The sequence below is a fragment of the Hydra vulgaris genome, chromosome 08 (genome assembly GCF_038396675.1).
Source record: "Hydra vulgaris chromosome 08, alternate assembly HydraT2T_AEP".
NCBI lineage: Eukaryota > Metazoa > Cnidaria > Hydrozoa > Anthoathecata > Hydridae > Hydra > Hydra vulgaris.
In genome coordinates, this window is record NC_088927.1 from 67,288,433 (window position 1) to 67,314,798 (window position 26,366).

The following is a 26,366-nucleotide window of genomic DNA, read 5'->3' on the forward strand; positions in this document are numbered from 1 at the left end:
ATTACTTCATTATGTGATTTGTTGAAAATAACATTTAATGTATGTAATTAGTACATAAAAATTGTATTACTAGTGTATCTTTGCGGAATCAACATCATAATTAAATATATGCGATCTTAAAGTGTGTCGGAATAGTGTCGCAAAATTTTTCTTGTCGCAAATTTGATTGTCGAAAATGTGAAAAAGGAATAATGTCGCAAATGAAATTAATGAATAGTATCAAAAATGAAAAAAGGAATAATGTCGCAAAGGAGTTCAATGAATAGTGTCGAAAACGAAAAAAAGGAATAGTATCGCAAATAGTAAAGCCGGAATAGTGTCGAAAACGAATAATAGGAGTAGAGTCGCAAATGAATTTAATGAAAGTAGAAAAAGGAATAATGTTCTAAAGGATTTTAATGAACAGTAACAAAAATAAAAAAATAACAATAACTATCAATGTGTGTTTAGATAGCATGTCTGATGTCACACTGAAATGGCCTGCTGCCGGGGGCTTCAGTACATACACCAACCATCTTATAGCCTGCTGCGCAAAGGAGTGCCACTACATTGACTGAGGGTTTAGGGTTTATAAAACTATTTGCGACACTATTCCGTTTTTATTATTTGCGACACTATTCCATTTTTTACGTTTTCGACACTATTTATTCAATTAATTTGCGACACTATTCCTTTTTTTTGAGACATTAGGCCTTTTTAATATATTCGACACTATTCTGAAGTTCATTTTTCAATACTATTCCTGTCACCCATTAAAATATACATCCAATTTAGTAAATATGCATCAAATTTAGTAAATAGCAAGAAACACAGTGATTTTCTGATGCGGTGATTTTAACGTCTTTTTAAATCTGAGTGAATTCTAAAAAATGTTGATATTATTAGCATTAGCAGTGAGTGAGGGGGGAGGGGTAGATTTAAAGACATTAAATACGCGTGCTGATGTCTTTAACACACATACACACACACACGCACACACATACATACACACATACACACACCCACACACCATTTGTATGCATTTGTACGTTTTTGTGTAAACCCCCGTCCCCTATACCTGCAAACGTACTTTGTGGAAGATCTTTTAGTAAAAAAAAAACTTGCTTAATAAGAATTTTGAATAGAAAAAAGAATAGAAATGACGCTATAACTCATAATGAGGTGAAATTTGAAATTACGTAGAATTTCAGTCTATAACAGCCAAAAAAATTAACAACGATCAAAACAATATACAGAATATGAGATTTGAAGTTTAAAATTTGAAATGTTTATTAATGTGGTTCTTAAATTGATTTACGTTTGTTAGTAGTAGTAGTAGTAGTAGTAGTAGTAGTAGTAGTAGTAGTAGTAGTAGTAGTAGTAGTAGTAGTAGTAGTAGTAGTAGTAGTAGTAGTAGTAGTAGTAGTAGTAGTAGTAGTAGTAGTAGTAGTAGTAGTAGTAGTAGTAGTAGTAGTAGTAGTAGAGACAGTATCTATATTGTTAATAATTTTATACGCCTGAATCAAATCTCCCCTAATGCGACGGGTTTCTAGGAAAGTTAAGTTCAGTATACTCAGACGATCTTTGTATGACATATGACGGTACGAAGGTATTAAACGGGTAGCTCTTCTTTTTACTTTCTCAATTTTATCAATATCTATTCTCGACGATGGACTGCTGGCTGCTACCGCGAATTCGAGATGAGGTCGTACAAAGGCTGTGTATAGAACTTTAAGTAGTTGCGGAGTCATATGACTGAAAGTACGAATCGTACTTTCAGTCATATGACTCCGCAAGGTATTAAACGGGTACGAAGGTATTAAACGGGTAGCTCTTCTTTTTACTTTCTCAATTTTATGAATATCTATTCTCGAAATTTTACATTTATCGATATTGAGTTTCATTTCCCAGGTTTTATACCATTCAGCTATGTTGTAGATATCAGTTTGAAGTTTTTGTGAAGCTAATGGGTGGTTTAAACGGGCCAGCAGTTTTGTGTGATCAGCATACATTTTACACGGATGGTTAACGATATCGGATACATCGTTCACGAAAATGATAAAAAGTATTAGACCTAAGACGGATCCTTTAGGGACCCCACTAAACACCTATAGCCACAAGGGTACATAATCACCCATAACAATTCGTTGAAACCGCAAATGCAAAAACAATTTTTATTCAATTCAGGAGATTTCCAGTAAAACCATATGCCTCGAGTTTGCAAATTAGTCTCTCGTGGGAAACCATATCGAACGCTTTACTGAAATCTTTAAATGCTACGTCCAATAATACCTTGTCAGATAATGCTTTTGACATCACGTCAACCAACTTCAACAAATTAGTCACACACGCTTTTTTTTTTGACGAAATCATGTTAATTTTTTGAAATAAGGCTATGTTCGACTAAGTGATTGACCATAGTGTCACGTAATATTTTCTCCATCACTTTACATACAATTGATGTTAAGGATATAGATCGGGAATTGCCTGGGTTGAGTCTACTTTCTTTTTTAAACAGTGGTGTTAATTAGCCTTTTTCCATATTTCAGGACAACACCAACTATCTAGCGACTTCTGAAAAATTGTGTTTAATGGTATTGAGAAGCTGTCAGAACAGTCTCTTCAGTACATATATGCTCACACCATCCACACCAACGGTTTTATCAGCTGATAAATCTCTTAGCTTGTTTTTAACCAGATTTTATTGTATTTACGAGTATTTGCAGATGGTTCGTTTTATATTGTTCAGTTTGTTTTATATTGTTGACTCAGTGGTTTCTAGTGTTAATACATTCTAGTCATTTACAACTCTATTAGTGCAAAAATTGTTTCTAATTTTGTTAAACTTGCAGTAATTGTGTGTTTTTATTGACTCTTTATGTATTTTTAATTTATGACCTCGACCATTAGTACTAAATTTCAATTAGGTAATAAAAATTTATTTTGTCAATTCGTCTTATTAATTTGAACATTTGCATTAAATCACCCTGCCTTCTCCTATTTTCTAATGAAGGTAATTAGTTAACTAAACAGGATATTATTGTCGATCCATTTTGAACTTTTTAAATCTATCAACTTCTCCTTTCCAATGGGGGTTTAAAATAACTGCTCCACACTCGAGATGGGAACAAACTAATGACTTGTATAATAAGCTAATAATACTTTTATCTGTATATTCAAATGCATGTTTGATTCTTCCAATGTATTCATTTGCTTTATCAATTGCATAGCATATACGGTGACTCCAATCCATAAAAATACCAAGATCAATTTTCGACTTTAATTTTCTCGAGTATAACTTCATTAATTAATTTTCTCTAATACAACTTCATAACAATTTGGTATTTGTATTTAGGGTTATTATTTACAAAATGCATTAATTTACATTTTTGCAAGTTAAATTTTATCTGCCAGTATTCTGTCGATTCTTTTAAAAAATAAAGATCGTTTTGTAAACTAATGTTATTTAATTCTAATTTAATGACTGCTTAAAGTTTAGTATCGTCAGCGAATGGTTCGCCTTCATTTTTGATTCTAATTAATAAATTATTTATAAAAATCACAAAGAACAGTGGACCTAAAACTGAGCCTTGAGGGACTTCACTATTTTTTTTTCCCATTCTGACACAATTTCTCCAAATACTTCTCTTTGTAATAATTTTTACACCACAATAATAATTTGTTTCTAATCCGTTGCCAATCGAGCTTTACTAATAACATTAACAAAAAAACAAAACCAAATGCTTTTGTAAAATTTAATAACAATTCATCTAGATTGTATCTATCTGCAAGTGCCTTTGTGGCACTAATCTAGATGAATTAAAATCAATTGATTCAAGTTGTGCAATTTTTTTAATTAACGAAGCCAACATGTTGTTATAGTATCAAATTGTGCATTACTATATAGTTCATTATCTCATCACATATAATACGCTCCATTAATTTACATACAACTGAAGTTAGTGAAATTGGACGATAATTAGATTGTTCTAGTTTACTTTAGTGATGTACAGGATACCCAAAAACTCAGCTGTTTTTCCGGGTACCCAGAATCGGCCATTTTGTTGCAGTACCCGGCACCGGGTATCTTAAAAATAACTTTTGATAAAAATAAACTTTAAGTGCTGTAAATATTTGTTTAGTTGCACTTTAAATTGTATCAAAATATTGCAAAGGATTGCTTTTAGTTTAAATTTAAACCAATAAACTTCTTGATTTAAGTCTAAGAGCGTTATGGAGTCGATAAAAAGTCTTGTTTATTCAATAAAAACGTGTCTCGCTTAAAATATTTTTTATATATAATTTTAAAAAGTATTTAAATAGTATTTAAATAGATTAAAAGTATTTGAATAGCTTTTTTTTATTGTGCTAGAGAATTATTTTACAAGTGAATTTTTAGTAAACTTTAAATGAAAGAGTTTGATACTTTAATCTAACTTTGAATTGAGTTGCGTTATTCGTTTTTAAATACAGTTTTCGTTCACTTATCTAACCTAACAGAGTTCACGTTTACAATAGTTTAAAGTAAGGGGTCGTCCATAAATTACGCCACGCTCTATGAAGAAGGGGATAGTAGTGGTTTGTGACAAGGGGGGGGGGGGATAGAAGTGGTTTGTGACAACTCATACAAAAGTTGCGTCTAAAGTGTTACGATTTTGTGACGAGGAGGGGGAAGGGGAGGTCAAAAACGGTCGAAAATTGCGTGGCGAAATTTAAGGATAACCCCTAAACAATCGTTTAAAATAAACGTATAAGAGACCGGATGAATAAAAATGACCAATTGCTTTTACTCCGAATTTTTGGAGTAAGACGTCTGTTTTTATAAGACAACTAAAGAATACTTGAAGAATTACTTTATTATGTAGCATGTGATAGCACACTAGTGATTATAGAATACAAAAGCTGCGTTGTGAAACTTTCTTCTGTTATAATAAGGCATTGTGCTAATTATAGACTGGAATTATCAGTATGCTTTATTATTAGGGGGATTATAGGTATCAATAGATTCAAATCATTTCTTAATTAGAAAAGTTTTGTGTTATGCTTCCCTGAAATAGCAGAGAACCACATTTATGTACCGATTTATTTAAAATTTAGCTCCTGAAATTGATCAAACTTTAAACACTCGATAAGTGTCATCCAGTTTCCGTTCAGTTTTTGAAAAAAATTATAAGTTATGAAATTATTTTTCAAACAAGCATAAGGAGCACTGTGTTGCTTATGGCTTAATTGCTCTAAATCTTATAACTTTGTTCATCACAAGGATTGCGTCTCAAACCTTTTAGAAACTCGGGACATCATGACGGGAGCAATTCATCGCTGCCACGCAGTAGATGTCATATACACAGACTTTACGAAGACGTTTGACAAAGTGCCTCATAAACGCCTTCTTCACAAGTTTACGGTATTCAAAGCGCGCTTGTAGACCGAATCTCAACTTGGTTATGCGACCAAAGTCAATGAATGGTCATCAACGGTATCACATCTGAATGGCAAGCAGTTACTAGTGGCGTGCCTCAAGGTTCGATCTTGAGCCAATTGCTTTTCGTAATCTTCATTAATGATCTGCCAGACAGCATCACTAATCATATGAAACTGTATGCTGACGACAGTAAAATTATCGGCATAATTGAAAATCTGTTTTTGTTTTCGTCATCATAGAGGAGACTGGTGTAGTGCCTCTTTATCAAAGTATAAACAGATTTATTGTATTTTTTTTTTTTTTTGATCACTGAATAAAAGAAAAAAAAATGCTTTTATATTCGGAACACATGTTTTGATGGGTTAAAACCGTCAAGAAATGTATTCCAAGCGTAAAAACAATAATATCCGGAATACTTTATTATTTTTAAAAATAGTCTTTTCACGGTGTAAAGATCTCCTGTTTGTTTTAAAAGTGAACATCGGAAAAGTGCTTTCTGATTTTGATAATATATATTCAGATAGATAGATAAATAGATTGATAGATATAGTATATTATTTAATATTTTTTTAAAATGTATTTTAAAGTAAAGTTCTAAAAGTTTATATCCATAAAAAATGTTTGTTCTAACTCTTATTAATATTGTTTCAAATATTAGTAAATATATAATTAAGTTTTTTGAACCAATTTCAATAAAGATGGCTGCTGAAACAGTTACAGACATGAAAGGGAACATTGTAAAAATGGATATGAGTTATAGTGACACTTGTGATAAACAAATCCCTGAGTGTATGGAGTTAGCTAAGGTATATCTTATTGATACAGATTGTTTATTATTTTTTAATGGGTTTTTGCTTTATAAAGTTTATTGCATATTTTTGCAACTTTTTATTTTGGAATTTTAATGTGTAATTTTAACAATTTAGCTAATTTTTTATATATTTTTAATAAAAAATATGTAAAAATAAAATAAAATAATTTTTAAATTGCTGTAAATTTGAATGATACATAGAACTTGAACAGTATGAATTTGGTATGATGTTTAAATAACTCATGAATCTGTCAAAGATCTTAACTTGGGCAACTATTTTTCTTAAAATATGTCAATATTTTTATAGTATACGTCAATGCATCATCAAGTTTAACATTTGTATTGAGGTACATGACATAATATTTTTTAACTGGTCAATCGTTTGATTACTATATATCATTGGAAAGTACTGTGTTTTATAGGTAAAAAATTTTACCGAAATCAAATCATTCTGCAAAAAGTTATTGAGTGTTAAGTATCAAGTTTCGATTACAAATACTTCTTATAAAAACTGTGACCAAACTTTAGTTTTTCTTAGGTTAAAATGTCATAACTTGGTAAATTCTTTTTAAAATTTATACAATTAAGTATCTAAAAGTGGCCTTAAAAAGTGAATAAAGATTTAAAAGGATGCATCAAGAGCAATAGAGGAGTATCTACAGCATTCTCTGATATATTAAAAGGTTGAAAAATTGAAAATAAAATCAGATTATTATGTGACTAAAATTAATTCAGATTTTTTATTCAGTAAACTTTCTTGATCTAAACGAGTAATAATTTCAAATTTTTCTTGTAAACATAGTATACATTTTTTGGAAATGTTATTATAGGCAGGCACAGTTTTTAGAATAGACCAGTTTAATTTAAAATTAACATTTTTTTTCTTTCAGTAGCCAAATATATTTTGATAGTATAGTCTCTTTTGAGTATTTTTTACGTTTAAAAGATTGTTTGGCATAAGGTTTTTTCCATATGCCCTCAGTTAAGCCAATATATTGTTTATCAGGGTTGCTTTGCGAGGAAACAATTCATTTATAAATAATATTTTTTGATAAGCATTTGCCATTTATAGGGCAATCAATTTTTTGCTTGCAGTTACAATTTTCAGTATTTTTTACCTTTGGGAAATTAACTTTTATTAATTGATGCAAAATTATGGCTTTTTATAATTCTTTCAATATTTTTTGTACAGCTATAGCTTACCTTAATAGTGTTTCTGTTAAAAATTTTGTGCAATTTATTAGAGGGAGGGAAATATATGTCAACTAATTTTAAAACGCTTTTCCAATATTTTTTGCAATTTTTGTTTCAAATTTTAGCTCGAAATTTTTAAATCCGCTTTTTTTAAGAGCATCTTCATACACGCGTTTGGAAGAGTTAAAAATATTTTCATTAGAAGAGCTTTGATTTAGTCTATTGTTAATTGAACTTGAAACTTGTTTTAAGATTTAAGGGGGATTTAAATTTATATTAATATACAATAATTCACGTTTTGGGTTTTTTATAAGGCCTAAAAGAATTTTCTGAGAGGTTACATGTGACATCAAGAAAATTCACAATTTTTAAATGTTAATTTCAATTTGGAAGCTGATGTTTTTGAAAATTTGTATAATACTTTTTCTGATTTTGTCAAGTTGAGACTAAAAGAATGAATAAAAAATCTGAATTAATTTCTAAATACATTCATGAAAATAAGTTTCTTTTAAAAAATTATAAAAACAAATGACCAGTCTAAAATTATCCTAATTCTAAAGAATTCTTTTCATGATTTTTTAATTATCTAATGTAGTTGATGTAACTTCCTGGTTGCAAAACACTACAATTATTACACAATCAATTATAACAATTCTCAACTTCCTGTGAAATAATTTTTCAATAATTTGAAATTTTTGATGTTTAGGCATTCTTCCTGATGAGCCTACTGATGGAGAAACAAGCTGTTGAAGAAAACTAAAAATTAGATAAGTGTTTTTACTAATTTATTGCTCTGTTCTTTAAGAACATTGAGCACTCTAATTGTAGAATACACTGACATAATTTTTGTTGTTGTTGTTGTTATTCACCTCCTCAAGGCCGAGAAGGCCACTACAGATGAGGAGGCTACTTAATAGTGGTTATAACCCTCTCTCAACTCTATAACTCCGAAACACGAACCTTGACGAACAAGGCCGCTGCGCGGAGAAACAAGTTGAGCGCGGTACTACCAGGGGCGTGGTGGGGATCGAACTCGGAACCTCTCGCTTATGAAGTGAGTGCTTTACCACTACACCACTACCACATTAAATTATACCATCGAACTCGGAACTTCTCGCTTATGAAGTGAGTGCTTTACTACTACACCACTACCACATTAATATATATATATATATATATATATATATATATATACATATATATATATATATATATATATATATATATATATATATATGTATATATATATATGTATATATATATATATATAGGTATAGATATATATATATGTATATATATATATATATTAGGGCTGTCCAAAAAAATTTTTTTTTTCAGATTTGATTGCATAGTTGTTTATTTTGTGCCATTTGACATAGTAATTAACTGTGCAAAAATCTTTCCAATCAGATAATGTTTAGGGGGTGCTCAATGACCATAAATTTTTACGAAAAATGTGAAAAACATGGAAAAAGTAACAAAGTTCCACAAATTTCTAAAACCCGGTTAATTAGATTTTTCAGATTTGATCAGTTTTAATTATCTCTAAATATTAAATTCTGAATACAAATTACAATCCACATCCAGACTGGTTTATTAGCAGAGAAATTAATGAAATAAAATACTGCAATACGACTAAAGTTCTGCGGTTTTTGTTATATCAGAATTTTTCCAAAATAAAACACTAGGATTTTTGACTCTTTGTCATTGATTAAAATGCGAATTATAAACAAAAAAACATATGAGCAATTAACATTTAATTATCGTAATGTTATAGTTCGTGCAATGTTAATGCACGAACTATAACATTACGAGGACTATAACTCTTCAGAGTACACTTTCTGGCATCTGGCACTCGCTTTCTGTGATCCTCAACCACCTGAATTAACCTCTGCATTTCAGATTCATTCCTTGTAATCGATTCATTAAACATCGACATTAAAGCCACAGATCGTTCGGCAGCATCATTTACTACTTTCAATGAATATACTAAATTTTTTCCTTCTTGGTATTCTGGGGAATCATTCCAGGTAGCTGGATCGTTGTTGAACAGAAAATCAATATCAACCTTTATTGACCACAACGCACTTGCTGAAACTGATGTCACCAGCATGTCCAGAGATTTCTTCTCTAGACTTTCAATGTTCTTTAATTTGATCAACCTTTCAGACCAGTTCTCACCGTAAAATTTCATGTTGGAAATCATTTTTCGCTTCTCTTCCGTTTGAAGTTTGTTTGAAAACAAAGCTATTGGGACCAATTCTGGTGAAAGGTACCACAAATGGTTTTGAAAGTTCTTGACTGCTGCTTCGGAAATCGTTTTATTCACAACTGCAAACTGCTTAAGTTGCTGAAACAGAAACAAGTCATTAACTGGAGCATCGCTGGCATTTGTGCATGATATCCAAGATTTTACATAAACCAGACTAGCAAATAAGCAAAATTCACAGAGATTTTTTTCCTCTTTTGTGGTCAACTTGAACTCTTCACGAAATAAATAAATCTTAAAACAATAAATAACCTTGGCCATCCAGCGAGCCATGTGATAAGCACCAGGGATCTTGAAATGATAATTTTTCTCTTCTTGATTAGGCAGTTTTCCAAGTATTAACAGACAGAGATCCATGATTTCTTTGTAGTCATCCCTTGGCATTTTAACATGCAGGTTTTCTTTGAGGAATGCAATCACTTCATTTTGTAGTTCTTGCACCAGGGGTATTTTCATTCGAATGTCATCCAGAGGTTTAAAATTTCCTTGATTAACTTTGGGCCAATATTGCTGAAATCTCTGGAAAAGAGGTATGTTGGGACCAGATGATGGTCCAAATAGTGATCCAAACACTCCTGCTACTATGATCTCATGAACATGGTGTCTGCAAGCGAAATATAACAAATTTCTACCTATATGTTTCTCTAGAACTACACATGCACCATTTTTGGAGCCAGTGTTTGAGGCTGTAGTATCAAAACTCATTCCAATAACATCACCAATTATGTCCCAGAAATTAAGCAGATGAATAACTGCTTTTGCTTGGGCTTCTCCAGTTCCAGCTGATAGTTTTGCTATTCCAAGTATTTTGTCAACATTGTGACCTGTCACACCTACAGATAGCCGGTCAACATTTGCTTTAGGGGCTGCAGAATTTGTACGATCTATCATCAGTTTGCCATCCCAGTGGATGATTAATGGTGGTTTGTCCAAATCGCAGAATTCAGTTCGAACAGTGGCTTCAATATTTGATCGATGATAGGTTCGTTTTCTACGGACTGTAGAACGTGACAATGATCCATCATCGAGGTTCTGTCCACCAGCCCTTGCAATTGCTGCTGCTAGTATAGTAAATTTTGTGTCAGATAGATTAATTCTGTCTAATGTTGATGAAACATCAGGCGAGTCAAGAATTGTATCTAAGATACATTGTCGTTTTGGAGTACTTGCTAAACTTGATTCAGCTGACCCTGAAGAACTTGCTTTACTGACTTGTTGTCTGTAATAAACAGGGATTTCTATCTCAAAATCTCTATCAACCATTTTGTCATTATCAACAGCATCGTTATCGTTGTCATCACTATAACTTTCGTCATGTAAAGGTTCAATAACAGGAACTATTGCACTCGCACCAGATTGTCTTTGCTCTTCTTTTAGCTTTCGTTCTCTCTCTGCTTGTTTCCTTGCTTCATTTCTTTCTTCTAATTTTGAAAGTTCTTTGTCCTCTCCAAACATCACCATTTTTCTCTGACATCTCTGATCCAATAAAAATTCTTTATCTTCTTCAATTCTGATCATGGTTTCAGCATCCTTGTGGGCAATGTCAAAAAGTAGGCCAATGGTGTCTGTAAATGATTTCTCTCTCGATTTCTGAGAATCTGACAATCTGGATTTTTTTTTTTTTATTAATTTAAATTCCTGGACTAAAGTTTTCAACTTTAAGACTACATTCGGATGAAATGGTGTCGGAATACGGGCTTTATTCCAAATAATAATCAGTTCATCAACAGTTGTTTTAAGACTTTCAGGCACTGACTTTTTGGTTGAATTAAAATGATAAAAAAATGTTTTTAAAACATCAGATGTTAAGGGAAGAACTTTATCTGGAAGATTTGGCTCTGGTTGTCCAATTAAAAAGATTTTGGTTTGAAGTCGTGTAGAGATAGCAACACGAGATGATGCTGCCATTTCAATGATAACTGAAATATTATGAGAAAATCAAAACTCAATACCATATTATACAAACTTATCATTCAGTTGTTGGTTTATGCAGCTGCAGCAATATATTATAATAATTATTACTAAAGAAATTAAATAAATATTTTCAAATTAGAAATTATTATCTGCACTTAATAACAAACAATACACTACCAGACTACCATGCTAGTTTTCTGTAATAGGTTACTAAGGTTAGGTACTATCAAAATATTAATACATTTGTTGTCAAACTGAAATTCCAAATAAAAATAATATTTATACTTGTAAACCTTTTTATTCTGTTTGAACAAATTCTAAATTGAGTTAAATAATAGTATTAAAATTATGAATACAAATTTTAACAAAATGATATAAACACAGTTGTTTTAAACACTAGCAGACATTTTTTAGTCTGGTGCCCTGATGACAGTTAATCTGCTGCACTTTAATTAATCTATATAGCACGCAATCAGACAATATTTCAGTGGAAAAAATCTAACTAACCAGGTTCTAGAAATTTTTGGAACTTTGGAACTTTTTACACGTTTTTGACGTTTTTCGTAAAACTTTATGGTCATTGAGCACCCCCTAAACATTATCTGATTGGAAAGATTTTTTCCATAGTCAATTACTATGTCAAATGGCACAAAATAAACAACTATGCATTCAAATCCGAGAAAATCTTTTTTTTCCTGTGTTCACATGAACAGCCCTAATATATATATATATATATATATATATATATATATATATATATATATATATATATATATATATATATATATATATATATATATATATATATATATATATATATATATGTATATAAAGATTACATTGAAAAAAGTTTAGCACAATGACTTCCTTATCATTTGGTAATAAAGTTGCATTTAAAAGCATCTTTTACTAAAAAATTTATTAATACCAAAACATAATTGCTTTTTTTTAAAGAGATCCCTAAGTGCTGAAGCAAGTTGTATTCATATTATAGACAGGGTTGATAGGTTTAAACCAAATGGTTGAAACCAATCAAAAAAATATCAATTTAAACCAAACTAATTTTTTTTAAACAACTTTAAATTTTTAAAAGGAAAGTAAACCAGGGTTGTGTTTACAAATAGAATTATATCTATCATGTAAATACTTTCATGTAAATGTGAATGCACATATTTGAATAATAAAGATGTTAAAATCATAAAGATGCTTCTTAAAATTATTTTCTTATTTATATTAAATTTACAGTATGCTATTTATTTGGCCTATTTGATTTTTAAATGTGGCAAAAGATATATATATGTTTATATAGTATTTAATATGTATATAGATATATGCTAGGAGTGTTTATATATATATATATGTATGTATATATATATGTATATATATTCTTCCTTCATCTTGCTTTCCTGATTTATATAATTTGCTATCTTTTAAGTCATCCGTCAATCGTTATGTATACATATATAAAAAGCGCGAATTAACATAAGTGCGCCGAAAGAATTTGCAAACATTGGCATAAGTGCAAATTGGCATAAGTGGCGAATTGGCAAGTTCGCACTTATGCCAATTCGCACTTATGCCAGTTCGCACTTATGCCAATTCGCACTTATGCCAATGTTTGCAAATTCTTTCGGCGCACTTATGCCAATTTCGCGCTTGTGCCAGTTCTCACTTATGCCAGTTTTTGCAATTGATTCGCACATATGCCAGTTCGCACTTATGCCAATGTTTGCAAATTCTTTCAGCGCACTTATGCCAGTTCGCGCTTGTGCCAGTTCGCACTTATGCCAGTCTTTGCAACTGCTTCGCACTTATTCAGATTCGCAGTTATGAAATTCGCACTTATTCAGCCTCCTCATTTTATTAAATGTTCAAGTTGCAAATACTTCCTTATTTATAAATATTTATTGAGAATGATTTAAACTATTTTAAACATTTAGTAACTATATTTAAGTAATTTTAATTTTAGTAGTTATTAAATGTTCATAATAGAAACAATTTTTGATCAATATTTACAAATAGGGTAGTATTTGCAAAATTAAAATCGTAGTAATTACACCTATTAAATGCTAATGTCTTCTATTTGAATAATTATTGTCTATATATAATAATAATTATATATATCTATATATAATATAATAAAATAACTATATATATCTATATATAATATAATAAAATAACTATATATATCTATATATATAATATAATATATGTATATATTCAAATAGTTATTGTTTATATATAACCTAATATATTATTTATATATTCAAATAATTATTTTCTATATATAATATAATATATCATCTAAACAATAACTATTTGAATCAAAATATAAGCATTTAATATGCATGATTACTATTTAATTTTCATTTTGATTCAAATATTAGCTGTTCCCGGCCTTGTTTTTAAATTAAAACAGCTAAACACAATAGCCCATCATGATTATGAGGTCATAAAATTATCTTTATTTTTTTATTTTATTTATGGATATTAACTTTTTTAAACTACCTCAATAAAATAAATTACCGCAAAACAAGTTTAATTTACTAATTAATAAAAAAAAAATTTAGAAGTGTTATTACATTTTTTATTGTCATTTAACAAATCTGTAACACATAAATTTAGATGCACAGTAAAAAGTTTTGTGACAGGCAATGCAGCTAATATGATATCAATACAAGTATTGACATCTAAAGGATATATAATTATAACTTAAGGATGTGCTGCTCATATGCATAAATTTCTTAGCAAATGATCTTAACATTGTAAATGTTAACAAGCATATTACACAGATAATAAAATATATATGAAATAATTATCAAGATGGAGCAAATTATAGAGGCGGAGGAACAAAACTACTTAAACATGCTGGAATTCTGTATGCGATTCACTTGAAAAATATGTTAATAACTGGAGCATCGTTTTGACTATGTTTGAAAAAATAACATAGACCATGGGATTAAAGACTTTAATCCCATGGTCAATAGAAAAGAAAGTGACGTATAGATAAAGCGAAATGCTGAATATTTGTTGGAAATATTAAAACTAGTTGGAGTTGCTCTAGATAAGTTGCAAGGAAATCAAAAAATTTCAACACTGCCAATAAGTGGCAGTGTTTAAATTTTTAAAGAACTGATAAACATCTTATCATTTTTATCAATTAAAAAAAAAAAAAAAATTGGAAACTATATATCTTCAGACTGTCAGTGATGATCATTTCCTTGCAAAATGCTAGATCCTAGATATTTTAGATCTAATCTTTATGAAAAGGAAAATGAAGCTGCAATGAACTTTGCAGATAAAGAATTTAAGAACTTGTTACCAATAATATTCAAGTTTAAAGCCAAATCTGCTCCATTTTATAAAAGCTATATATAATCTGTTTTAAAATATGTATCACCAATAGAATGATGGAAATCTCTAAAATCTTTGAATTTTGATAATGTTGCATTATCATGGATATTGAAGTTTTGTTAAATGCACCACCTTCTAAAGCAGAATTAAAAGAATTTTTTGACTTTTGGGCTTTTTCAAAACTTTTTTGGTTTTTTTGGTTTAAACTTTTCCTAAACAAATTATTGAATGAGATATCAACAAAAAAACTTCTTGATTTTTAATGCTATTTTGTTTCTTGCAAAGGAAAGTTTCGGCTCATTGAATATCTTAATTTTTTAAATCAAGTCTGATTAATGCGCTTATATTTGACGTCAATAAAAAGTTTCTTTCAAATCAAGTTTAAATTGCAGGGGTTTCTCCTTTGACAGTTAAAAATATAAAATTCAAGTTTTTAATATCAATTTTATATATATATCTGAAAAATATATATTAGATCATTTTAAAAATGGTTTCTTGAATTAGAAGTATAAATTATTATAAACATAAGTTAAAAATATATATAAGATCATTTTTAAAACGGTTTCCTCAATTTATTAAAAAAATACAGATTTATAAATATTTCAAAATTTAACCATGTTGTATTATATTGTACTTAGTGTTGTATATAAAAAAAGTTGAATACTTATTTTCTAAGAAAAATATTCATCTTGTGTATTTTAAAGTTTGCTTCGCTTAATTACTATTTTTATTATACTTGTTTATTTAACTCAAACAATTAAAGAAACGTTAAACCGGAAGTATAACAGCAAAACAACAAATGCTTTTGTTAATATCTTATTCAATAATTTATTTTTGAAAGTTTTATTAACTTTTGACTTATTTTCTTATGGTTATCTATGAACACAACTTGTCTAGCCACTTGGTGATCCCTTTAACAGTATTTTTTTATGATTTATTTTGTAAAATTAATTAATATTGGTAGCATTATTTTGCCTCTAATAACGATTTATTCTATTAGGATCAAAATCCAAGAAAAAAATATTGAATATACTAGGCTACTATTATTTATGTTTGATATATGAAATTCTGAAATAAATTTAATCAAATAATTTTGGTTTCTTTTTTTTTCCATGCAAAAAGTTTGAGTTAACCAAAGGAATTTGTTGTAAGTGGATAAAAAAATGGTTTGACTTAACAAAGTTTGAGTTATCCAAGATTCGAATTAACCAGACAATTGAAGTAGTTTCATTTAATGAAACTACGAAAATTCTCTGGTTAACTCAAATTTAATCCTTTGAAATCCTCTAACTGATGTTAGGGGATTCAAAGGATTAAATAAAACAGTGAGATAACAAAAGTTCAAGTTAACTGGTGCTCGACTTACTGGGAATTAACTGCATATATATTATATATACATATATATATATATATATATATATATATATATATATATATATATATATATATATATATATATATATATAAACCAGCTGACCAGCTTGCTGTAGCAAATGCAACTATAAGTGAGTTAAATGAAAGAGAAAGAAGAAAAAAGAACGTAATTATCTATGGAATACCTGAATCCGAAAAGGAATTTTTAACAGATAAAAAAGCAGATGATAGCAAAAAAATCAAAGAGATATTTAATGTAATTGGCAAAAGCAGTGTTTCACCATTTATGCAAGAAGACTATAATCTAAAGATATAACTAAACCAGGTCCAATAATAGTTGAACTAAGTGATGTTTCGTTAAGAAATCCACTTCTTCTAGCAGCAAAAAATTTGAGAGAGAAAGAAGGTTACTAATCAATTTACATAAGTCCAGATTTAACTGAAGCACAAAGAAGTCTTGATTACGATTTAAGAAAGAAGAGAAACGAAGCAAACAGTACACTTGCTGAAGACTTGCCCTTTCGATATGACATTCGTGGAATTCAGATCGTTAAAAATTAAATCTCAACAATACTAACTCAACAAAATCTTTTCAGCCATTATTTATAGACGGACTAAATGCTTTAAAATGTATGTATTTAAATACAACCTCTTTAGAAAAAAATTTTGATGAATTTACGGTATTAGTAGGTACTTACCGTCCACAAATCATAGCTGTTAGTGAAACATGGTTCAAAAGCATCTCGGTTGTAATTCTAAATGGCTATAATCTATATAGAAGAGACAGAAATGATGGGCGCAGAGGTGGTGGTGTGTGTCTATACATTACTGAAACTATTAAATCATTAGAGCTAAACGATGCTGTTTTTAACTTAAGTAAAATTGAACAAATCTGGGCTACAGTGTACCTTAAAAACAATAAATATTTAGTTGGTTGTATCTACAGACCCAACGATTTTGTTGACATGAGCGACTTGGATTTGGTTTTTAAAAAGACTAAAGACTATATTGATATAAAAGGATACAAAGACTTACTTATTACAGGAGACTTTAATTTCCCGTCAATTGTATGGTCAAATGGATACATTACAAACATTAAAAATGAAAATGGTATCGAGCATAACTTTAGTGAAACTATTACCAGAACCTATCTGTATCAACATGTAAATGTTCCAACATTTCAAATGTCAAATAATTCTGCCACTAACACTCTTGATCTAATCTTCACAACTCAGTCGGGAAGCATCTGCGCTATTGACCCAAGATCTGTCCTTGGTAACATAAATAAAGGTCATTTGGTCATCTTTTTTGATTTTATTATTAAAAGTATGGTTAATAACTTATCGCACAGTTACTTAAAATTTAATTACAAAAAGGCTAACACCAATAAAATTTCTGACTTTATTACAAATATTGATTGGGTAATGATGTTTGAAACTTTATCTGTTCAGGAAATGTATGACAATCTAATTCACTTTTCAAATGTATCATGTAATCAATTCATTCCAGTGCTTGACGTATCTCGAATAAAAAAGCAAATTGCTCCATGGATCAAAAATGATCTTAAAACTCTAATTAAAAAAAAGCAAAATCTTAGATACCTGAATTGTGCTTGTAAATGGAGAGATCTTACTCTGTCTAAAGAGTACAAACTGACTTGCAAGTGAGTGAAAAAATAAATTAAAATAGCTCATCTTGCATATGAAAATGTTTTAGTTAAAAGATCCAAAACAAAGCTTCTGTATAAATACCTGAACAGCCAACAACTAATCAAAGAATCAATCAGAGCATTAAAAACAACTAATGGTGATCTAACTCAAGAACCTAGAGAGATAGCTAATCTACTCAATAAATGTTTCCAAGATGTTTTCGTAATTGAAGAAGAAGGGGAACTTCCACATTTCACAGTTGAATTTAACGAGAATCATTCAAAGTTTGTTGATCTAGAACCAAATGATATCAGCTACGAAATGATATTAGATAAACTTAAAAATCTTAATCAAAATAAAGCATGTGGTCCTGATAATATGCATCCATTTCTTCTAAAAAACTGTGCAGAAGCATTTGCTATTCCTCTAACATTAATTATTAGGGCATCTTTAACTAATAGTCAGCTTCCAGTTCAATTTAAATCAGCAAATGTAACACCTCTATTCAAAAAAGGTGATAAGACTCTTCCCAGCAACTATCGTCCAGTTTCATTGACTTCTATTCCATGTAAAATTATGGAAAGTATAATTAGAGCTAAAATGGAAGAGTACCTGTATAAAAATAATCTACTAGCAAAAGCGCAACATGGTTTCGTTAGACACAAATCATGTACCACCAACCTTTTAGAAAGCATAGACTACATTTCATCAAGCTTAAATGTTGGTATTCCAGTTGATGTAATTTTGTTAGATTTTGCTAAAGCCTTTGACACCGTTCCACACAAAAGACTGTTAACCAAACTAAAAGCATACGGCTTTGATGGTCTGATACTTAAATGGATCAAAGCCTTTTTAGAAAACAGAAGACAAAGAGTTGTTCAAGGTGAAATCATTTCTGACTTTATTACATATAAAATATTAATATACGTATATACAAGTATGCATATTTTTAGTGGTGTACCGCAAGGGTCTGTAATTGCAGCACTTTTATATGCTTTATACATTAACGGCCTTCCAAAAAAATTGCATAATGTAACCAAACTATATGCCGATGATACAAAAGTGCTTTCTCAGTTATCTTCAGAACAATGCGCTACTAATCTTCAAAATGATCTAGATATTGTCTACAAATGGTCTCAAACTTGGCTTCTTTTATTTAACATACCAAAATGTGTAGTTATGCATTATGGTTATAATAACAAAAAATATTTATATAATTTAAACAGTATTCAACTGAAAGAGTCAGATACAGAAAGAGATCTTGGAGTGCTTTTTAATGCAAATTTAAAATGGAAAAATCAAGTGATGAATGCTTCTAACAAAGCAAATCAAATGCTTGGTCGTATCAAAAAGTCATTTGCCTGTTTAGATTATAAATTACTTCGTTTGCTTTATGTTACTTTTATTCGCCCATTACTAGAGTTTGCAGTTCCGGTATGGTCTTCATATTATAAATCTGATTGTGACTATATCGAAAAAATCCAGCACAAAGCTACTAAACTAGTATCATCAATCAGAAATCTTTCCTATACAAAAAGACTTGAAAAATTAAACCTAACTACTCTAGTGGAAAGGAGACAAAGAGGAGATCTAATACAAATGTATAAAATTATGAATAATATTGATATATTAGAAAAATGCAATCGTTTTCCAATAGTTAATAATCATACGAGAGGTCACTGCTTTAAATATTTCAAGGAAATGACAAAACATAAGCACAGAGAAAACTTCTTTTTTAATCGAGTAGCGAATGTATGGAACTCTCTGCCAGAAGAAGTTGTTAAATCGCCTTCAGTCAACAGCTTTAAAGCAGCAATTGATTGCTGGATGAGCAGCAATCGATCAATTCGGCTGTCAAAGTGTGCCTGATAACACACTCACTGGCTCTGCCAGTTACAGCGTTTCCTACTAACTAACTAACTATATATATATATACACACACACATATATATATATATATATATATATATATATATATATATATATATATATATATATATATATATATATATACATATATATATATATATATATATATATATATATATATATTATATATGTATATTATATATATATACACATATATATACATATATATATATATATATATATATATATATATATATATATATATATATATATATATATATACATATATATATATATATATATATATATATATATATATATATATATATATATATATATACATATATATACATATATATACATATATATACATATATATACATATATATACATATATATATATATATATATATATATATATATATATATATATATATATATATATATATATATATATATCAGGGCTCAAATTAAGCGTATCGGGATCGGCAATCACAATTGCATTTCACACCTTTGCAATTAGTTTTTTCTTTAAAAAATTTTTTGCGATTTTTTATTTTGTTTATTTTTCTTCTCTTTTTTAATTTAGCATTTTTTTGACCATCCTTAAATATTTGATAAATCTTTTTAGTCTATTTAAAAAAAGCATATAAGTATATTTATTGAATGTTATAGTTATAACGCTTCTCTCGCAAATAAAGTGTTCTCACGGAAGAAGCAAGAACAAGGAAATAAATTTGATTTTATTCTTTATGTTAGTTAGCGAATAAAGCATATAAATGAAAATTAGTGGCGAATTGACGTTGGCGTCTAAGCCATCTACATAACATTAATGACTATTTGAGTTAATTATTTATATTTTTATTTCAAAAATCAATAAATTACTTGGGCGAGGTATATTATATATATACTTTTAAATTTGTCTTCTGAAAAAAGAAAAAAATTCCTCCAAACAATGTTATATAGACCGGTATACCCAAAAAATTTCTGCATATGTTGCTGTATTAAAAAAATTTTGCAATTAAAATATGAAATTTAAAAAAAAAATTGGAAAAGTTTAAAAGAATTTTAATGCTCAATATTTATAAATTTAATTGCAGCAGCGTCCGTAATAACCAGTGGCATAATGAAGATCACTCCTGAAAGTTAAATGTATATCTAACTACAGTAACAATATTTGATTTAGAATATAGTGCAAGTGAGAATGGAAGTTTTATTTAAATCGTAACCATTCTGAATATAGTTTATTAATTTTTGTTTCTTGAAAATAGTTTTCAAAGTAGAAACATTCTATTGCAAACATTAAACCAAAAATTAATTATAAAAAATTCAAATTAAAAAAATAAATTATTTTCCTTCTGCTCAAAAAAAATGAATTAAGCATATACTTAAACTTAAGGAAATATTCATTAAACCAAATTTTTTTCTTTTTTTTTATTAAGCAACTTTTCTCAATTTATTAAACCAAATTTTTTTCTTTCACTTTTTATTGCAAAATAATTTGAATGAAAAAATTGAATAAAAACATCAACTTGCAAATCGTTTGAATGAAAAAGTTAATTATACTTAAATTTTTAATAGTATGCTAGGTCAAGAAACAATAAATTATAAATAATGTGGTATCAAATGTGATTTTTCTTTGTTTGGTTTGTTAAGATTATAGACTCGTATGGTCTATAGACATGTTCTTGCGCAAATATGAAGTTTAAAGTCTTATGGCAATATTGTTTTAATATAGTAGTATTATAATTAGAACAATTCTTTTTTAAAAAACAAACAATTTTTTTTCACAATTAGATTTTTTTGCATTAATTTGAGCCCTGTATATATAGCCTATACCCCTCAGAATTAAGGTCAGTCTAACTGCCTAAATTTTTTGCAAATTTCGTTTATTATATCAATTAAATTTAAGGCGGCATTTTAAAATAAAAAAGAATATTTTATTTAAATTCTAAATAAAAATAAAAATGAATGTTTTATTTAAATAATAAGTAAATTAGTTAAAAAATAAAAATGGAAAAAAGAACGTTTTTATTTAAGTTCTGAAAAAATTAAAGTAAAAACAGAAAAATAAATGTTTTAGAATATAGAATTTAAATTCTAAACAAAATACTTATTATAAAAATGGGAAAACAAACAATTTTTGAAAAGTCCTAACAAAATAATTAAAAGTAAATGTAAAAAATAAATAAAATACATTAACCGTTAGCGTGTTTGTTGAACCCTGTTTCAAAGTTTTATGCCGATCTTAAACCGTTTTAGGTCTTCAAAAAATTGCAGATCTAAAACAGTCTTTCTATCTAGCCTCACTAAATGGTGAATTTTTACACACACACACACATACACACACATACACATACACGGACGCACACATATACACATATATATTTATTCAAAATCCATACCTTTCCAGAGTTTAATCCTATGTTAATAATTTACCGAATATGGTTTATATTTTATTCGTTTTTATTTTATTTGTGTTCATCTTAAAAAGATAACAACAATTTTTTCCATTTTTAAATTTTAGTCTGGTAGTTTGCTTGAAGCTTTAGAGTCATTGATGGCTTTAGAAAAACTCACCAGAACGGTTAGCTTTTTTTGTCTTAAATTTTTGGGAAAAACATAATAAATAAAGTGTTTTGTATTTATTTTACTGTAGTATTTTGTTATACATTTTTATAAGTTATTACATTTTTTATTATTAATTATTGTTTTTTCTGTACTATTTTTTTAAAGGCAGCTGATATGTTTTCAACAAGTCGAATTCTAGTGGCTATACTTCAAATTTGCTTCTTTAATAATAATTTTGAACTTTTAAATGAGCAAATCATCAATCTTACAAAAAAAAGAGGACAACTAAAACAAGTAATTTTTTTAAACTAATAGAAATGTATATTGAATTTAAAATTGTTATAGTAAGAATAAGATATGAACAATAATAATTTTTCGAAATTCTTAAAGATTCAAATATAGGCAAAATAAAAATATATTTTCATTTTAAACTAAACATCCTATGCAGAATAATTTCCATTTTAATTGCTAAAGCAGAATGGTTTATACAGTCCAAAATATTAAATTTTTTCTAAACTTCAGTAACTGTGGTTGGTTCTTTTTCAAGTTTATCAAAAATGAATTGAAAAGTGAACTTTACATAATATTTCTTAAAGATGGAAATAATTCCCTGATCTAATGGTTGAATAAGGCTTTATATGCAGAATAATTTTATATGCAGAATAATTTTCATCTTAATTGCTAGAATAAATAGAAAGACTATGAAGCATAAAATTTTATACCTTTGTTATACCATATAACTTATATATCTATTATATCCAATATATCTATTATCTCCAATATATCTATTATCTCCAATATATCTATTATCTCTAATATATCTATTATCTCCAATATATCTATTATCTCCAATATATCTATTATCTCTAATATATCTATTATCTCCAATATATCTATATTCACTATTATCTCTATAGTCTACAGAAAAGTAAAGTAGTTATTCTAGTTACTTTAATCAATTTCTTATTTTATACAAAAAGATTACTATAAAACAACTCTTCACCATTATTGAAAAAACTTTTTGTGTAAAATTTTCTCTGAACTTAAGACTAATCTCAAATTTTAAAACTATTTGCAGATATCTGAAAATAAAAATAATAAAAATTTAAGTTACTATTTTTTGTTTTAACATTAAAAATATTTTTACTTAACATATTATCACTACTTATTTCTATTGGTTCAGGGTTTTAGCCAGGGTGTTAGCCAGCCTTGTGACACCATGTTGTATGCACTATTCCCAGCTGCTTATGAAATTAAATTTTCCCATTTTAAAATAACAGGAACAAAAAATTAAGCAAATGTAAAAAAAAATGAGTTAAATTTACACAATGCACAATATTAAAAAATGAACATGAACAGTAAAATATCTTTAGCTTTGTTCATTAAATAGAATGTTTAAAAAAGATGTTCAGGCTGAGTTTTTTTGATTAAAACATAATAATAAATTGTAAAAATATTTTATTCACATTTTTAAATTGAATTTTGTGAAAATAAGAAAAGAAAATAACTATAAACAATTTATTTACTATTTTATGAAGAAAAACAAAAATTATAAAGAATTTATAGATTTCATAAAGAAATTCTACAATGGCTTCATGTACTAAAACTCTTTGGAATTAATCACGCTTGAATAAGTTATAAAGTCAGTAGATTATAATTATAGTTTTATCTTTTTATTTTATTTTATTATGCATACATATTTTTTTCATATGTTACTATATTATTTTATTATAAAACAGTCTTTTTCATTGCTGTTTTACTTAAATAAAAAAGTCAAAAATCTTCACAAAGAATTATGAAGCATTTTCAGACAAGTAATATATTCTCAAGGTACTTAAAATAAATTAATGATTTTATATATATTCATATATATAAAATATTGTAGTTTATTAAAAATATATATATAAAACTTAAATTGCTTGTTTAGATAAGCACCCTGACGTCACAATGAAATAGCCTGCTGCCAGGGGTATCAGTACATACATCGACTGATAAATAGCCTGACTCACAGCGGAGTGCTGCTACATCGACTGAAGGTTTGCGATGGGGCAGCAATCTTTTCTTTCATTCTTCTTTTTTTTCTTCCTTTTCTAAAAAAACTAATTGCTATAAAGATAAGCAAAACTAGTGAGCAAATGCTAATCTAAATACACTATAGAAGATATATATATTTTAAAAAAAAAAATCGATCTTGAGGAATAATTTTTTAATAAAATACAATATTAATTTTTATATTTTGCTTTTAATTCTGAAACCTTTTTACTTCTCCATAAAACTTGTTAACATATTATTTTGAATAATCCATATCAAATGAAAGTTTTTTAACAAAAATGATATTTCCATCTATTAAGTGTTTTTAACTGTAATTAATTGTTTACCTAACTGTAACTTTCTTTCAGTAAGTTTTACTTTTTTTCTACCAGATTCTGATTTTTTATATTTCCTGTCTCTATTTTATGAATATGATAATTTTTTACTTTCTATTTAATTTTATTACTCAAAACAAAAACAAATTACATTGTTTACAAACATTGTTTTGGCATTCAATGATCTTAAGCTTTTGATATCTTAATAACAATTCAAGCAAAATTATATTGTTTAAATTGCTTAATCAGCATAACTTTCTTTTTTTATACTGTCAACCAAAGATTGTTATGTTCTCAAAGTTTTTTTTTTGTTTTTTTCTTCTTCCAATAGTCAAAAATATTTAGTTGCAAATTTAATAGTTTTATCTTTCTGTTTTTGAAGGCTTTACATTTTTTATTATTAAGTTTGCCTAGCAATTCTTGCCAATCAAATTTGATCATAGTATTTGATGTTTTAGCTAAATAGCTAAATGGAAATAAGATAGAAAAATCTAAATAAAAATAATGAAAAATAAACTAAATAAATCGGAAAGTAGATTAAAATGGTAGAACAATTACCACATTAGTTTGTTTATGGGTCACAAGGTGTGGTTCACAAATTTAATTATATTTAACACCAATGCACGCATTTGAATGCAAAAAGTTGTAATTTTTTTATAAAATGTTTATTATACTGGATATGCACTCAGAGGTGATTATACAGAAATGTGAAAACAAAATCCACCCCTTAAAACTAAAATTCACCCTTACCCCCCTTCCTTTAAATTATAGGCAGACATTGATATTAAAAAAAGTTTAGTCCTTTAGTAAGTTAGATGAAAAGTATAAAAAAACAATTTCTCAGTTTTTACTTTTTTCTGCCTTAATCGATTTTGTTTGGTACTATTAGTCATACAAGTGAATTTACATTCAGTGAAAACTGGGTTGTTGGAAGATTATCCTGTTGAATCTTTATACCTTCAATTATCTATAACAGAAAATGCTAAAAAAAACAAACAAGCATTCTAACTAAATAACTGTCTGCTTCACTCAACAATTATTGAGTGAAGGAGACAGTTATTTAGTAAATGATACGTGAAATTGCCTTACACAAGAAAATATTAAAATCTGAAAAACAAAATTTTTTTTGTGTGTGTGTAACTCATTTTTTAATCTAGAATTCTTATTTATAACATTAAAGAACTAATAGCACAATGCGGATTAAAAGATGCACAATTCCATTTACCTGTTCCATCTGGAAATGCTAAATGTTACCTGAGTATATCTAAGTACATTAACAATGTATAACTTTGTCAAGTTTCTGTTACTTAAAGGGATCTCAAACCTCTGAGACATGTTGTGTTCATATTAAAGAGATTAGTAAAAAAAATGTTTAGCCTAAATTTTTTTGATTAAAATAAAAGAATAAATGAAAACTAAGTCAAACTAACTTTTTTATTTTAGTCAAAGCTCACCTTCTCTGTGTTATTGTAGGCCTAAAAGTCTGCAAAATATACGCCACAATCTACAGACTTGATAATTTATTCAAGCGTGTTTAATTCCGAAGAGTTTTAGTACATGACGTCATTGACTTTTTAGTTTGTTTAGATAATCG

The 26,366-nt window shown here is 28.1% G+C and overlaps 1 protein-coding gene across 1 annotated transcript in view; it reads left to right on the forward strand.

Moving 5' to 3' along the window:
• The first annotated feature begins 6,047 nt into the window (after window positions 1-6,047).
• LOC100211225 (26S proteasome non-ATPase regulatory subunit 12) overlaps window positions 6,048-26,366 on the forward strand; it is a 38,054-nt gene continuing 17,735 nt past the window's right edge. Inside the window, exons 1-3 of the mRNA XM_065804211.1 lie at window positions 6,048-6,207; window positions 22,363-22,422; window positions 22,572-22,700. Of these exons, the coding sequence (XP_065660283.1) occupies window positions 6,100-6,207; window positions 22,363-22,422; window positions 22,572-22,700 (297 nt within the window). The 5' untranslated portion in view covers window positions 6,048-6,099. The remainder of the gene's footprint in view (window positions 6,208-22,362; window positions 22,423-22,571; window positions 22,701-26,366) is intronic.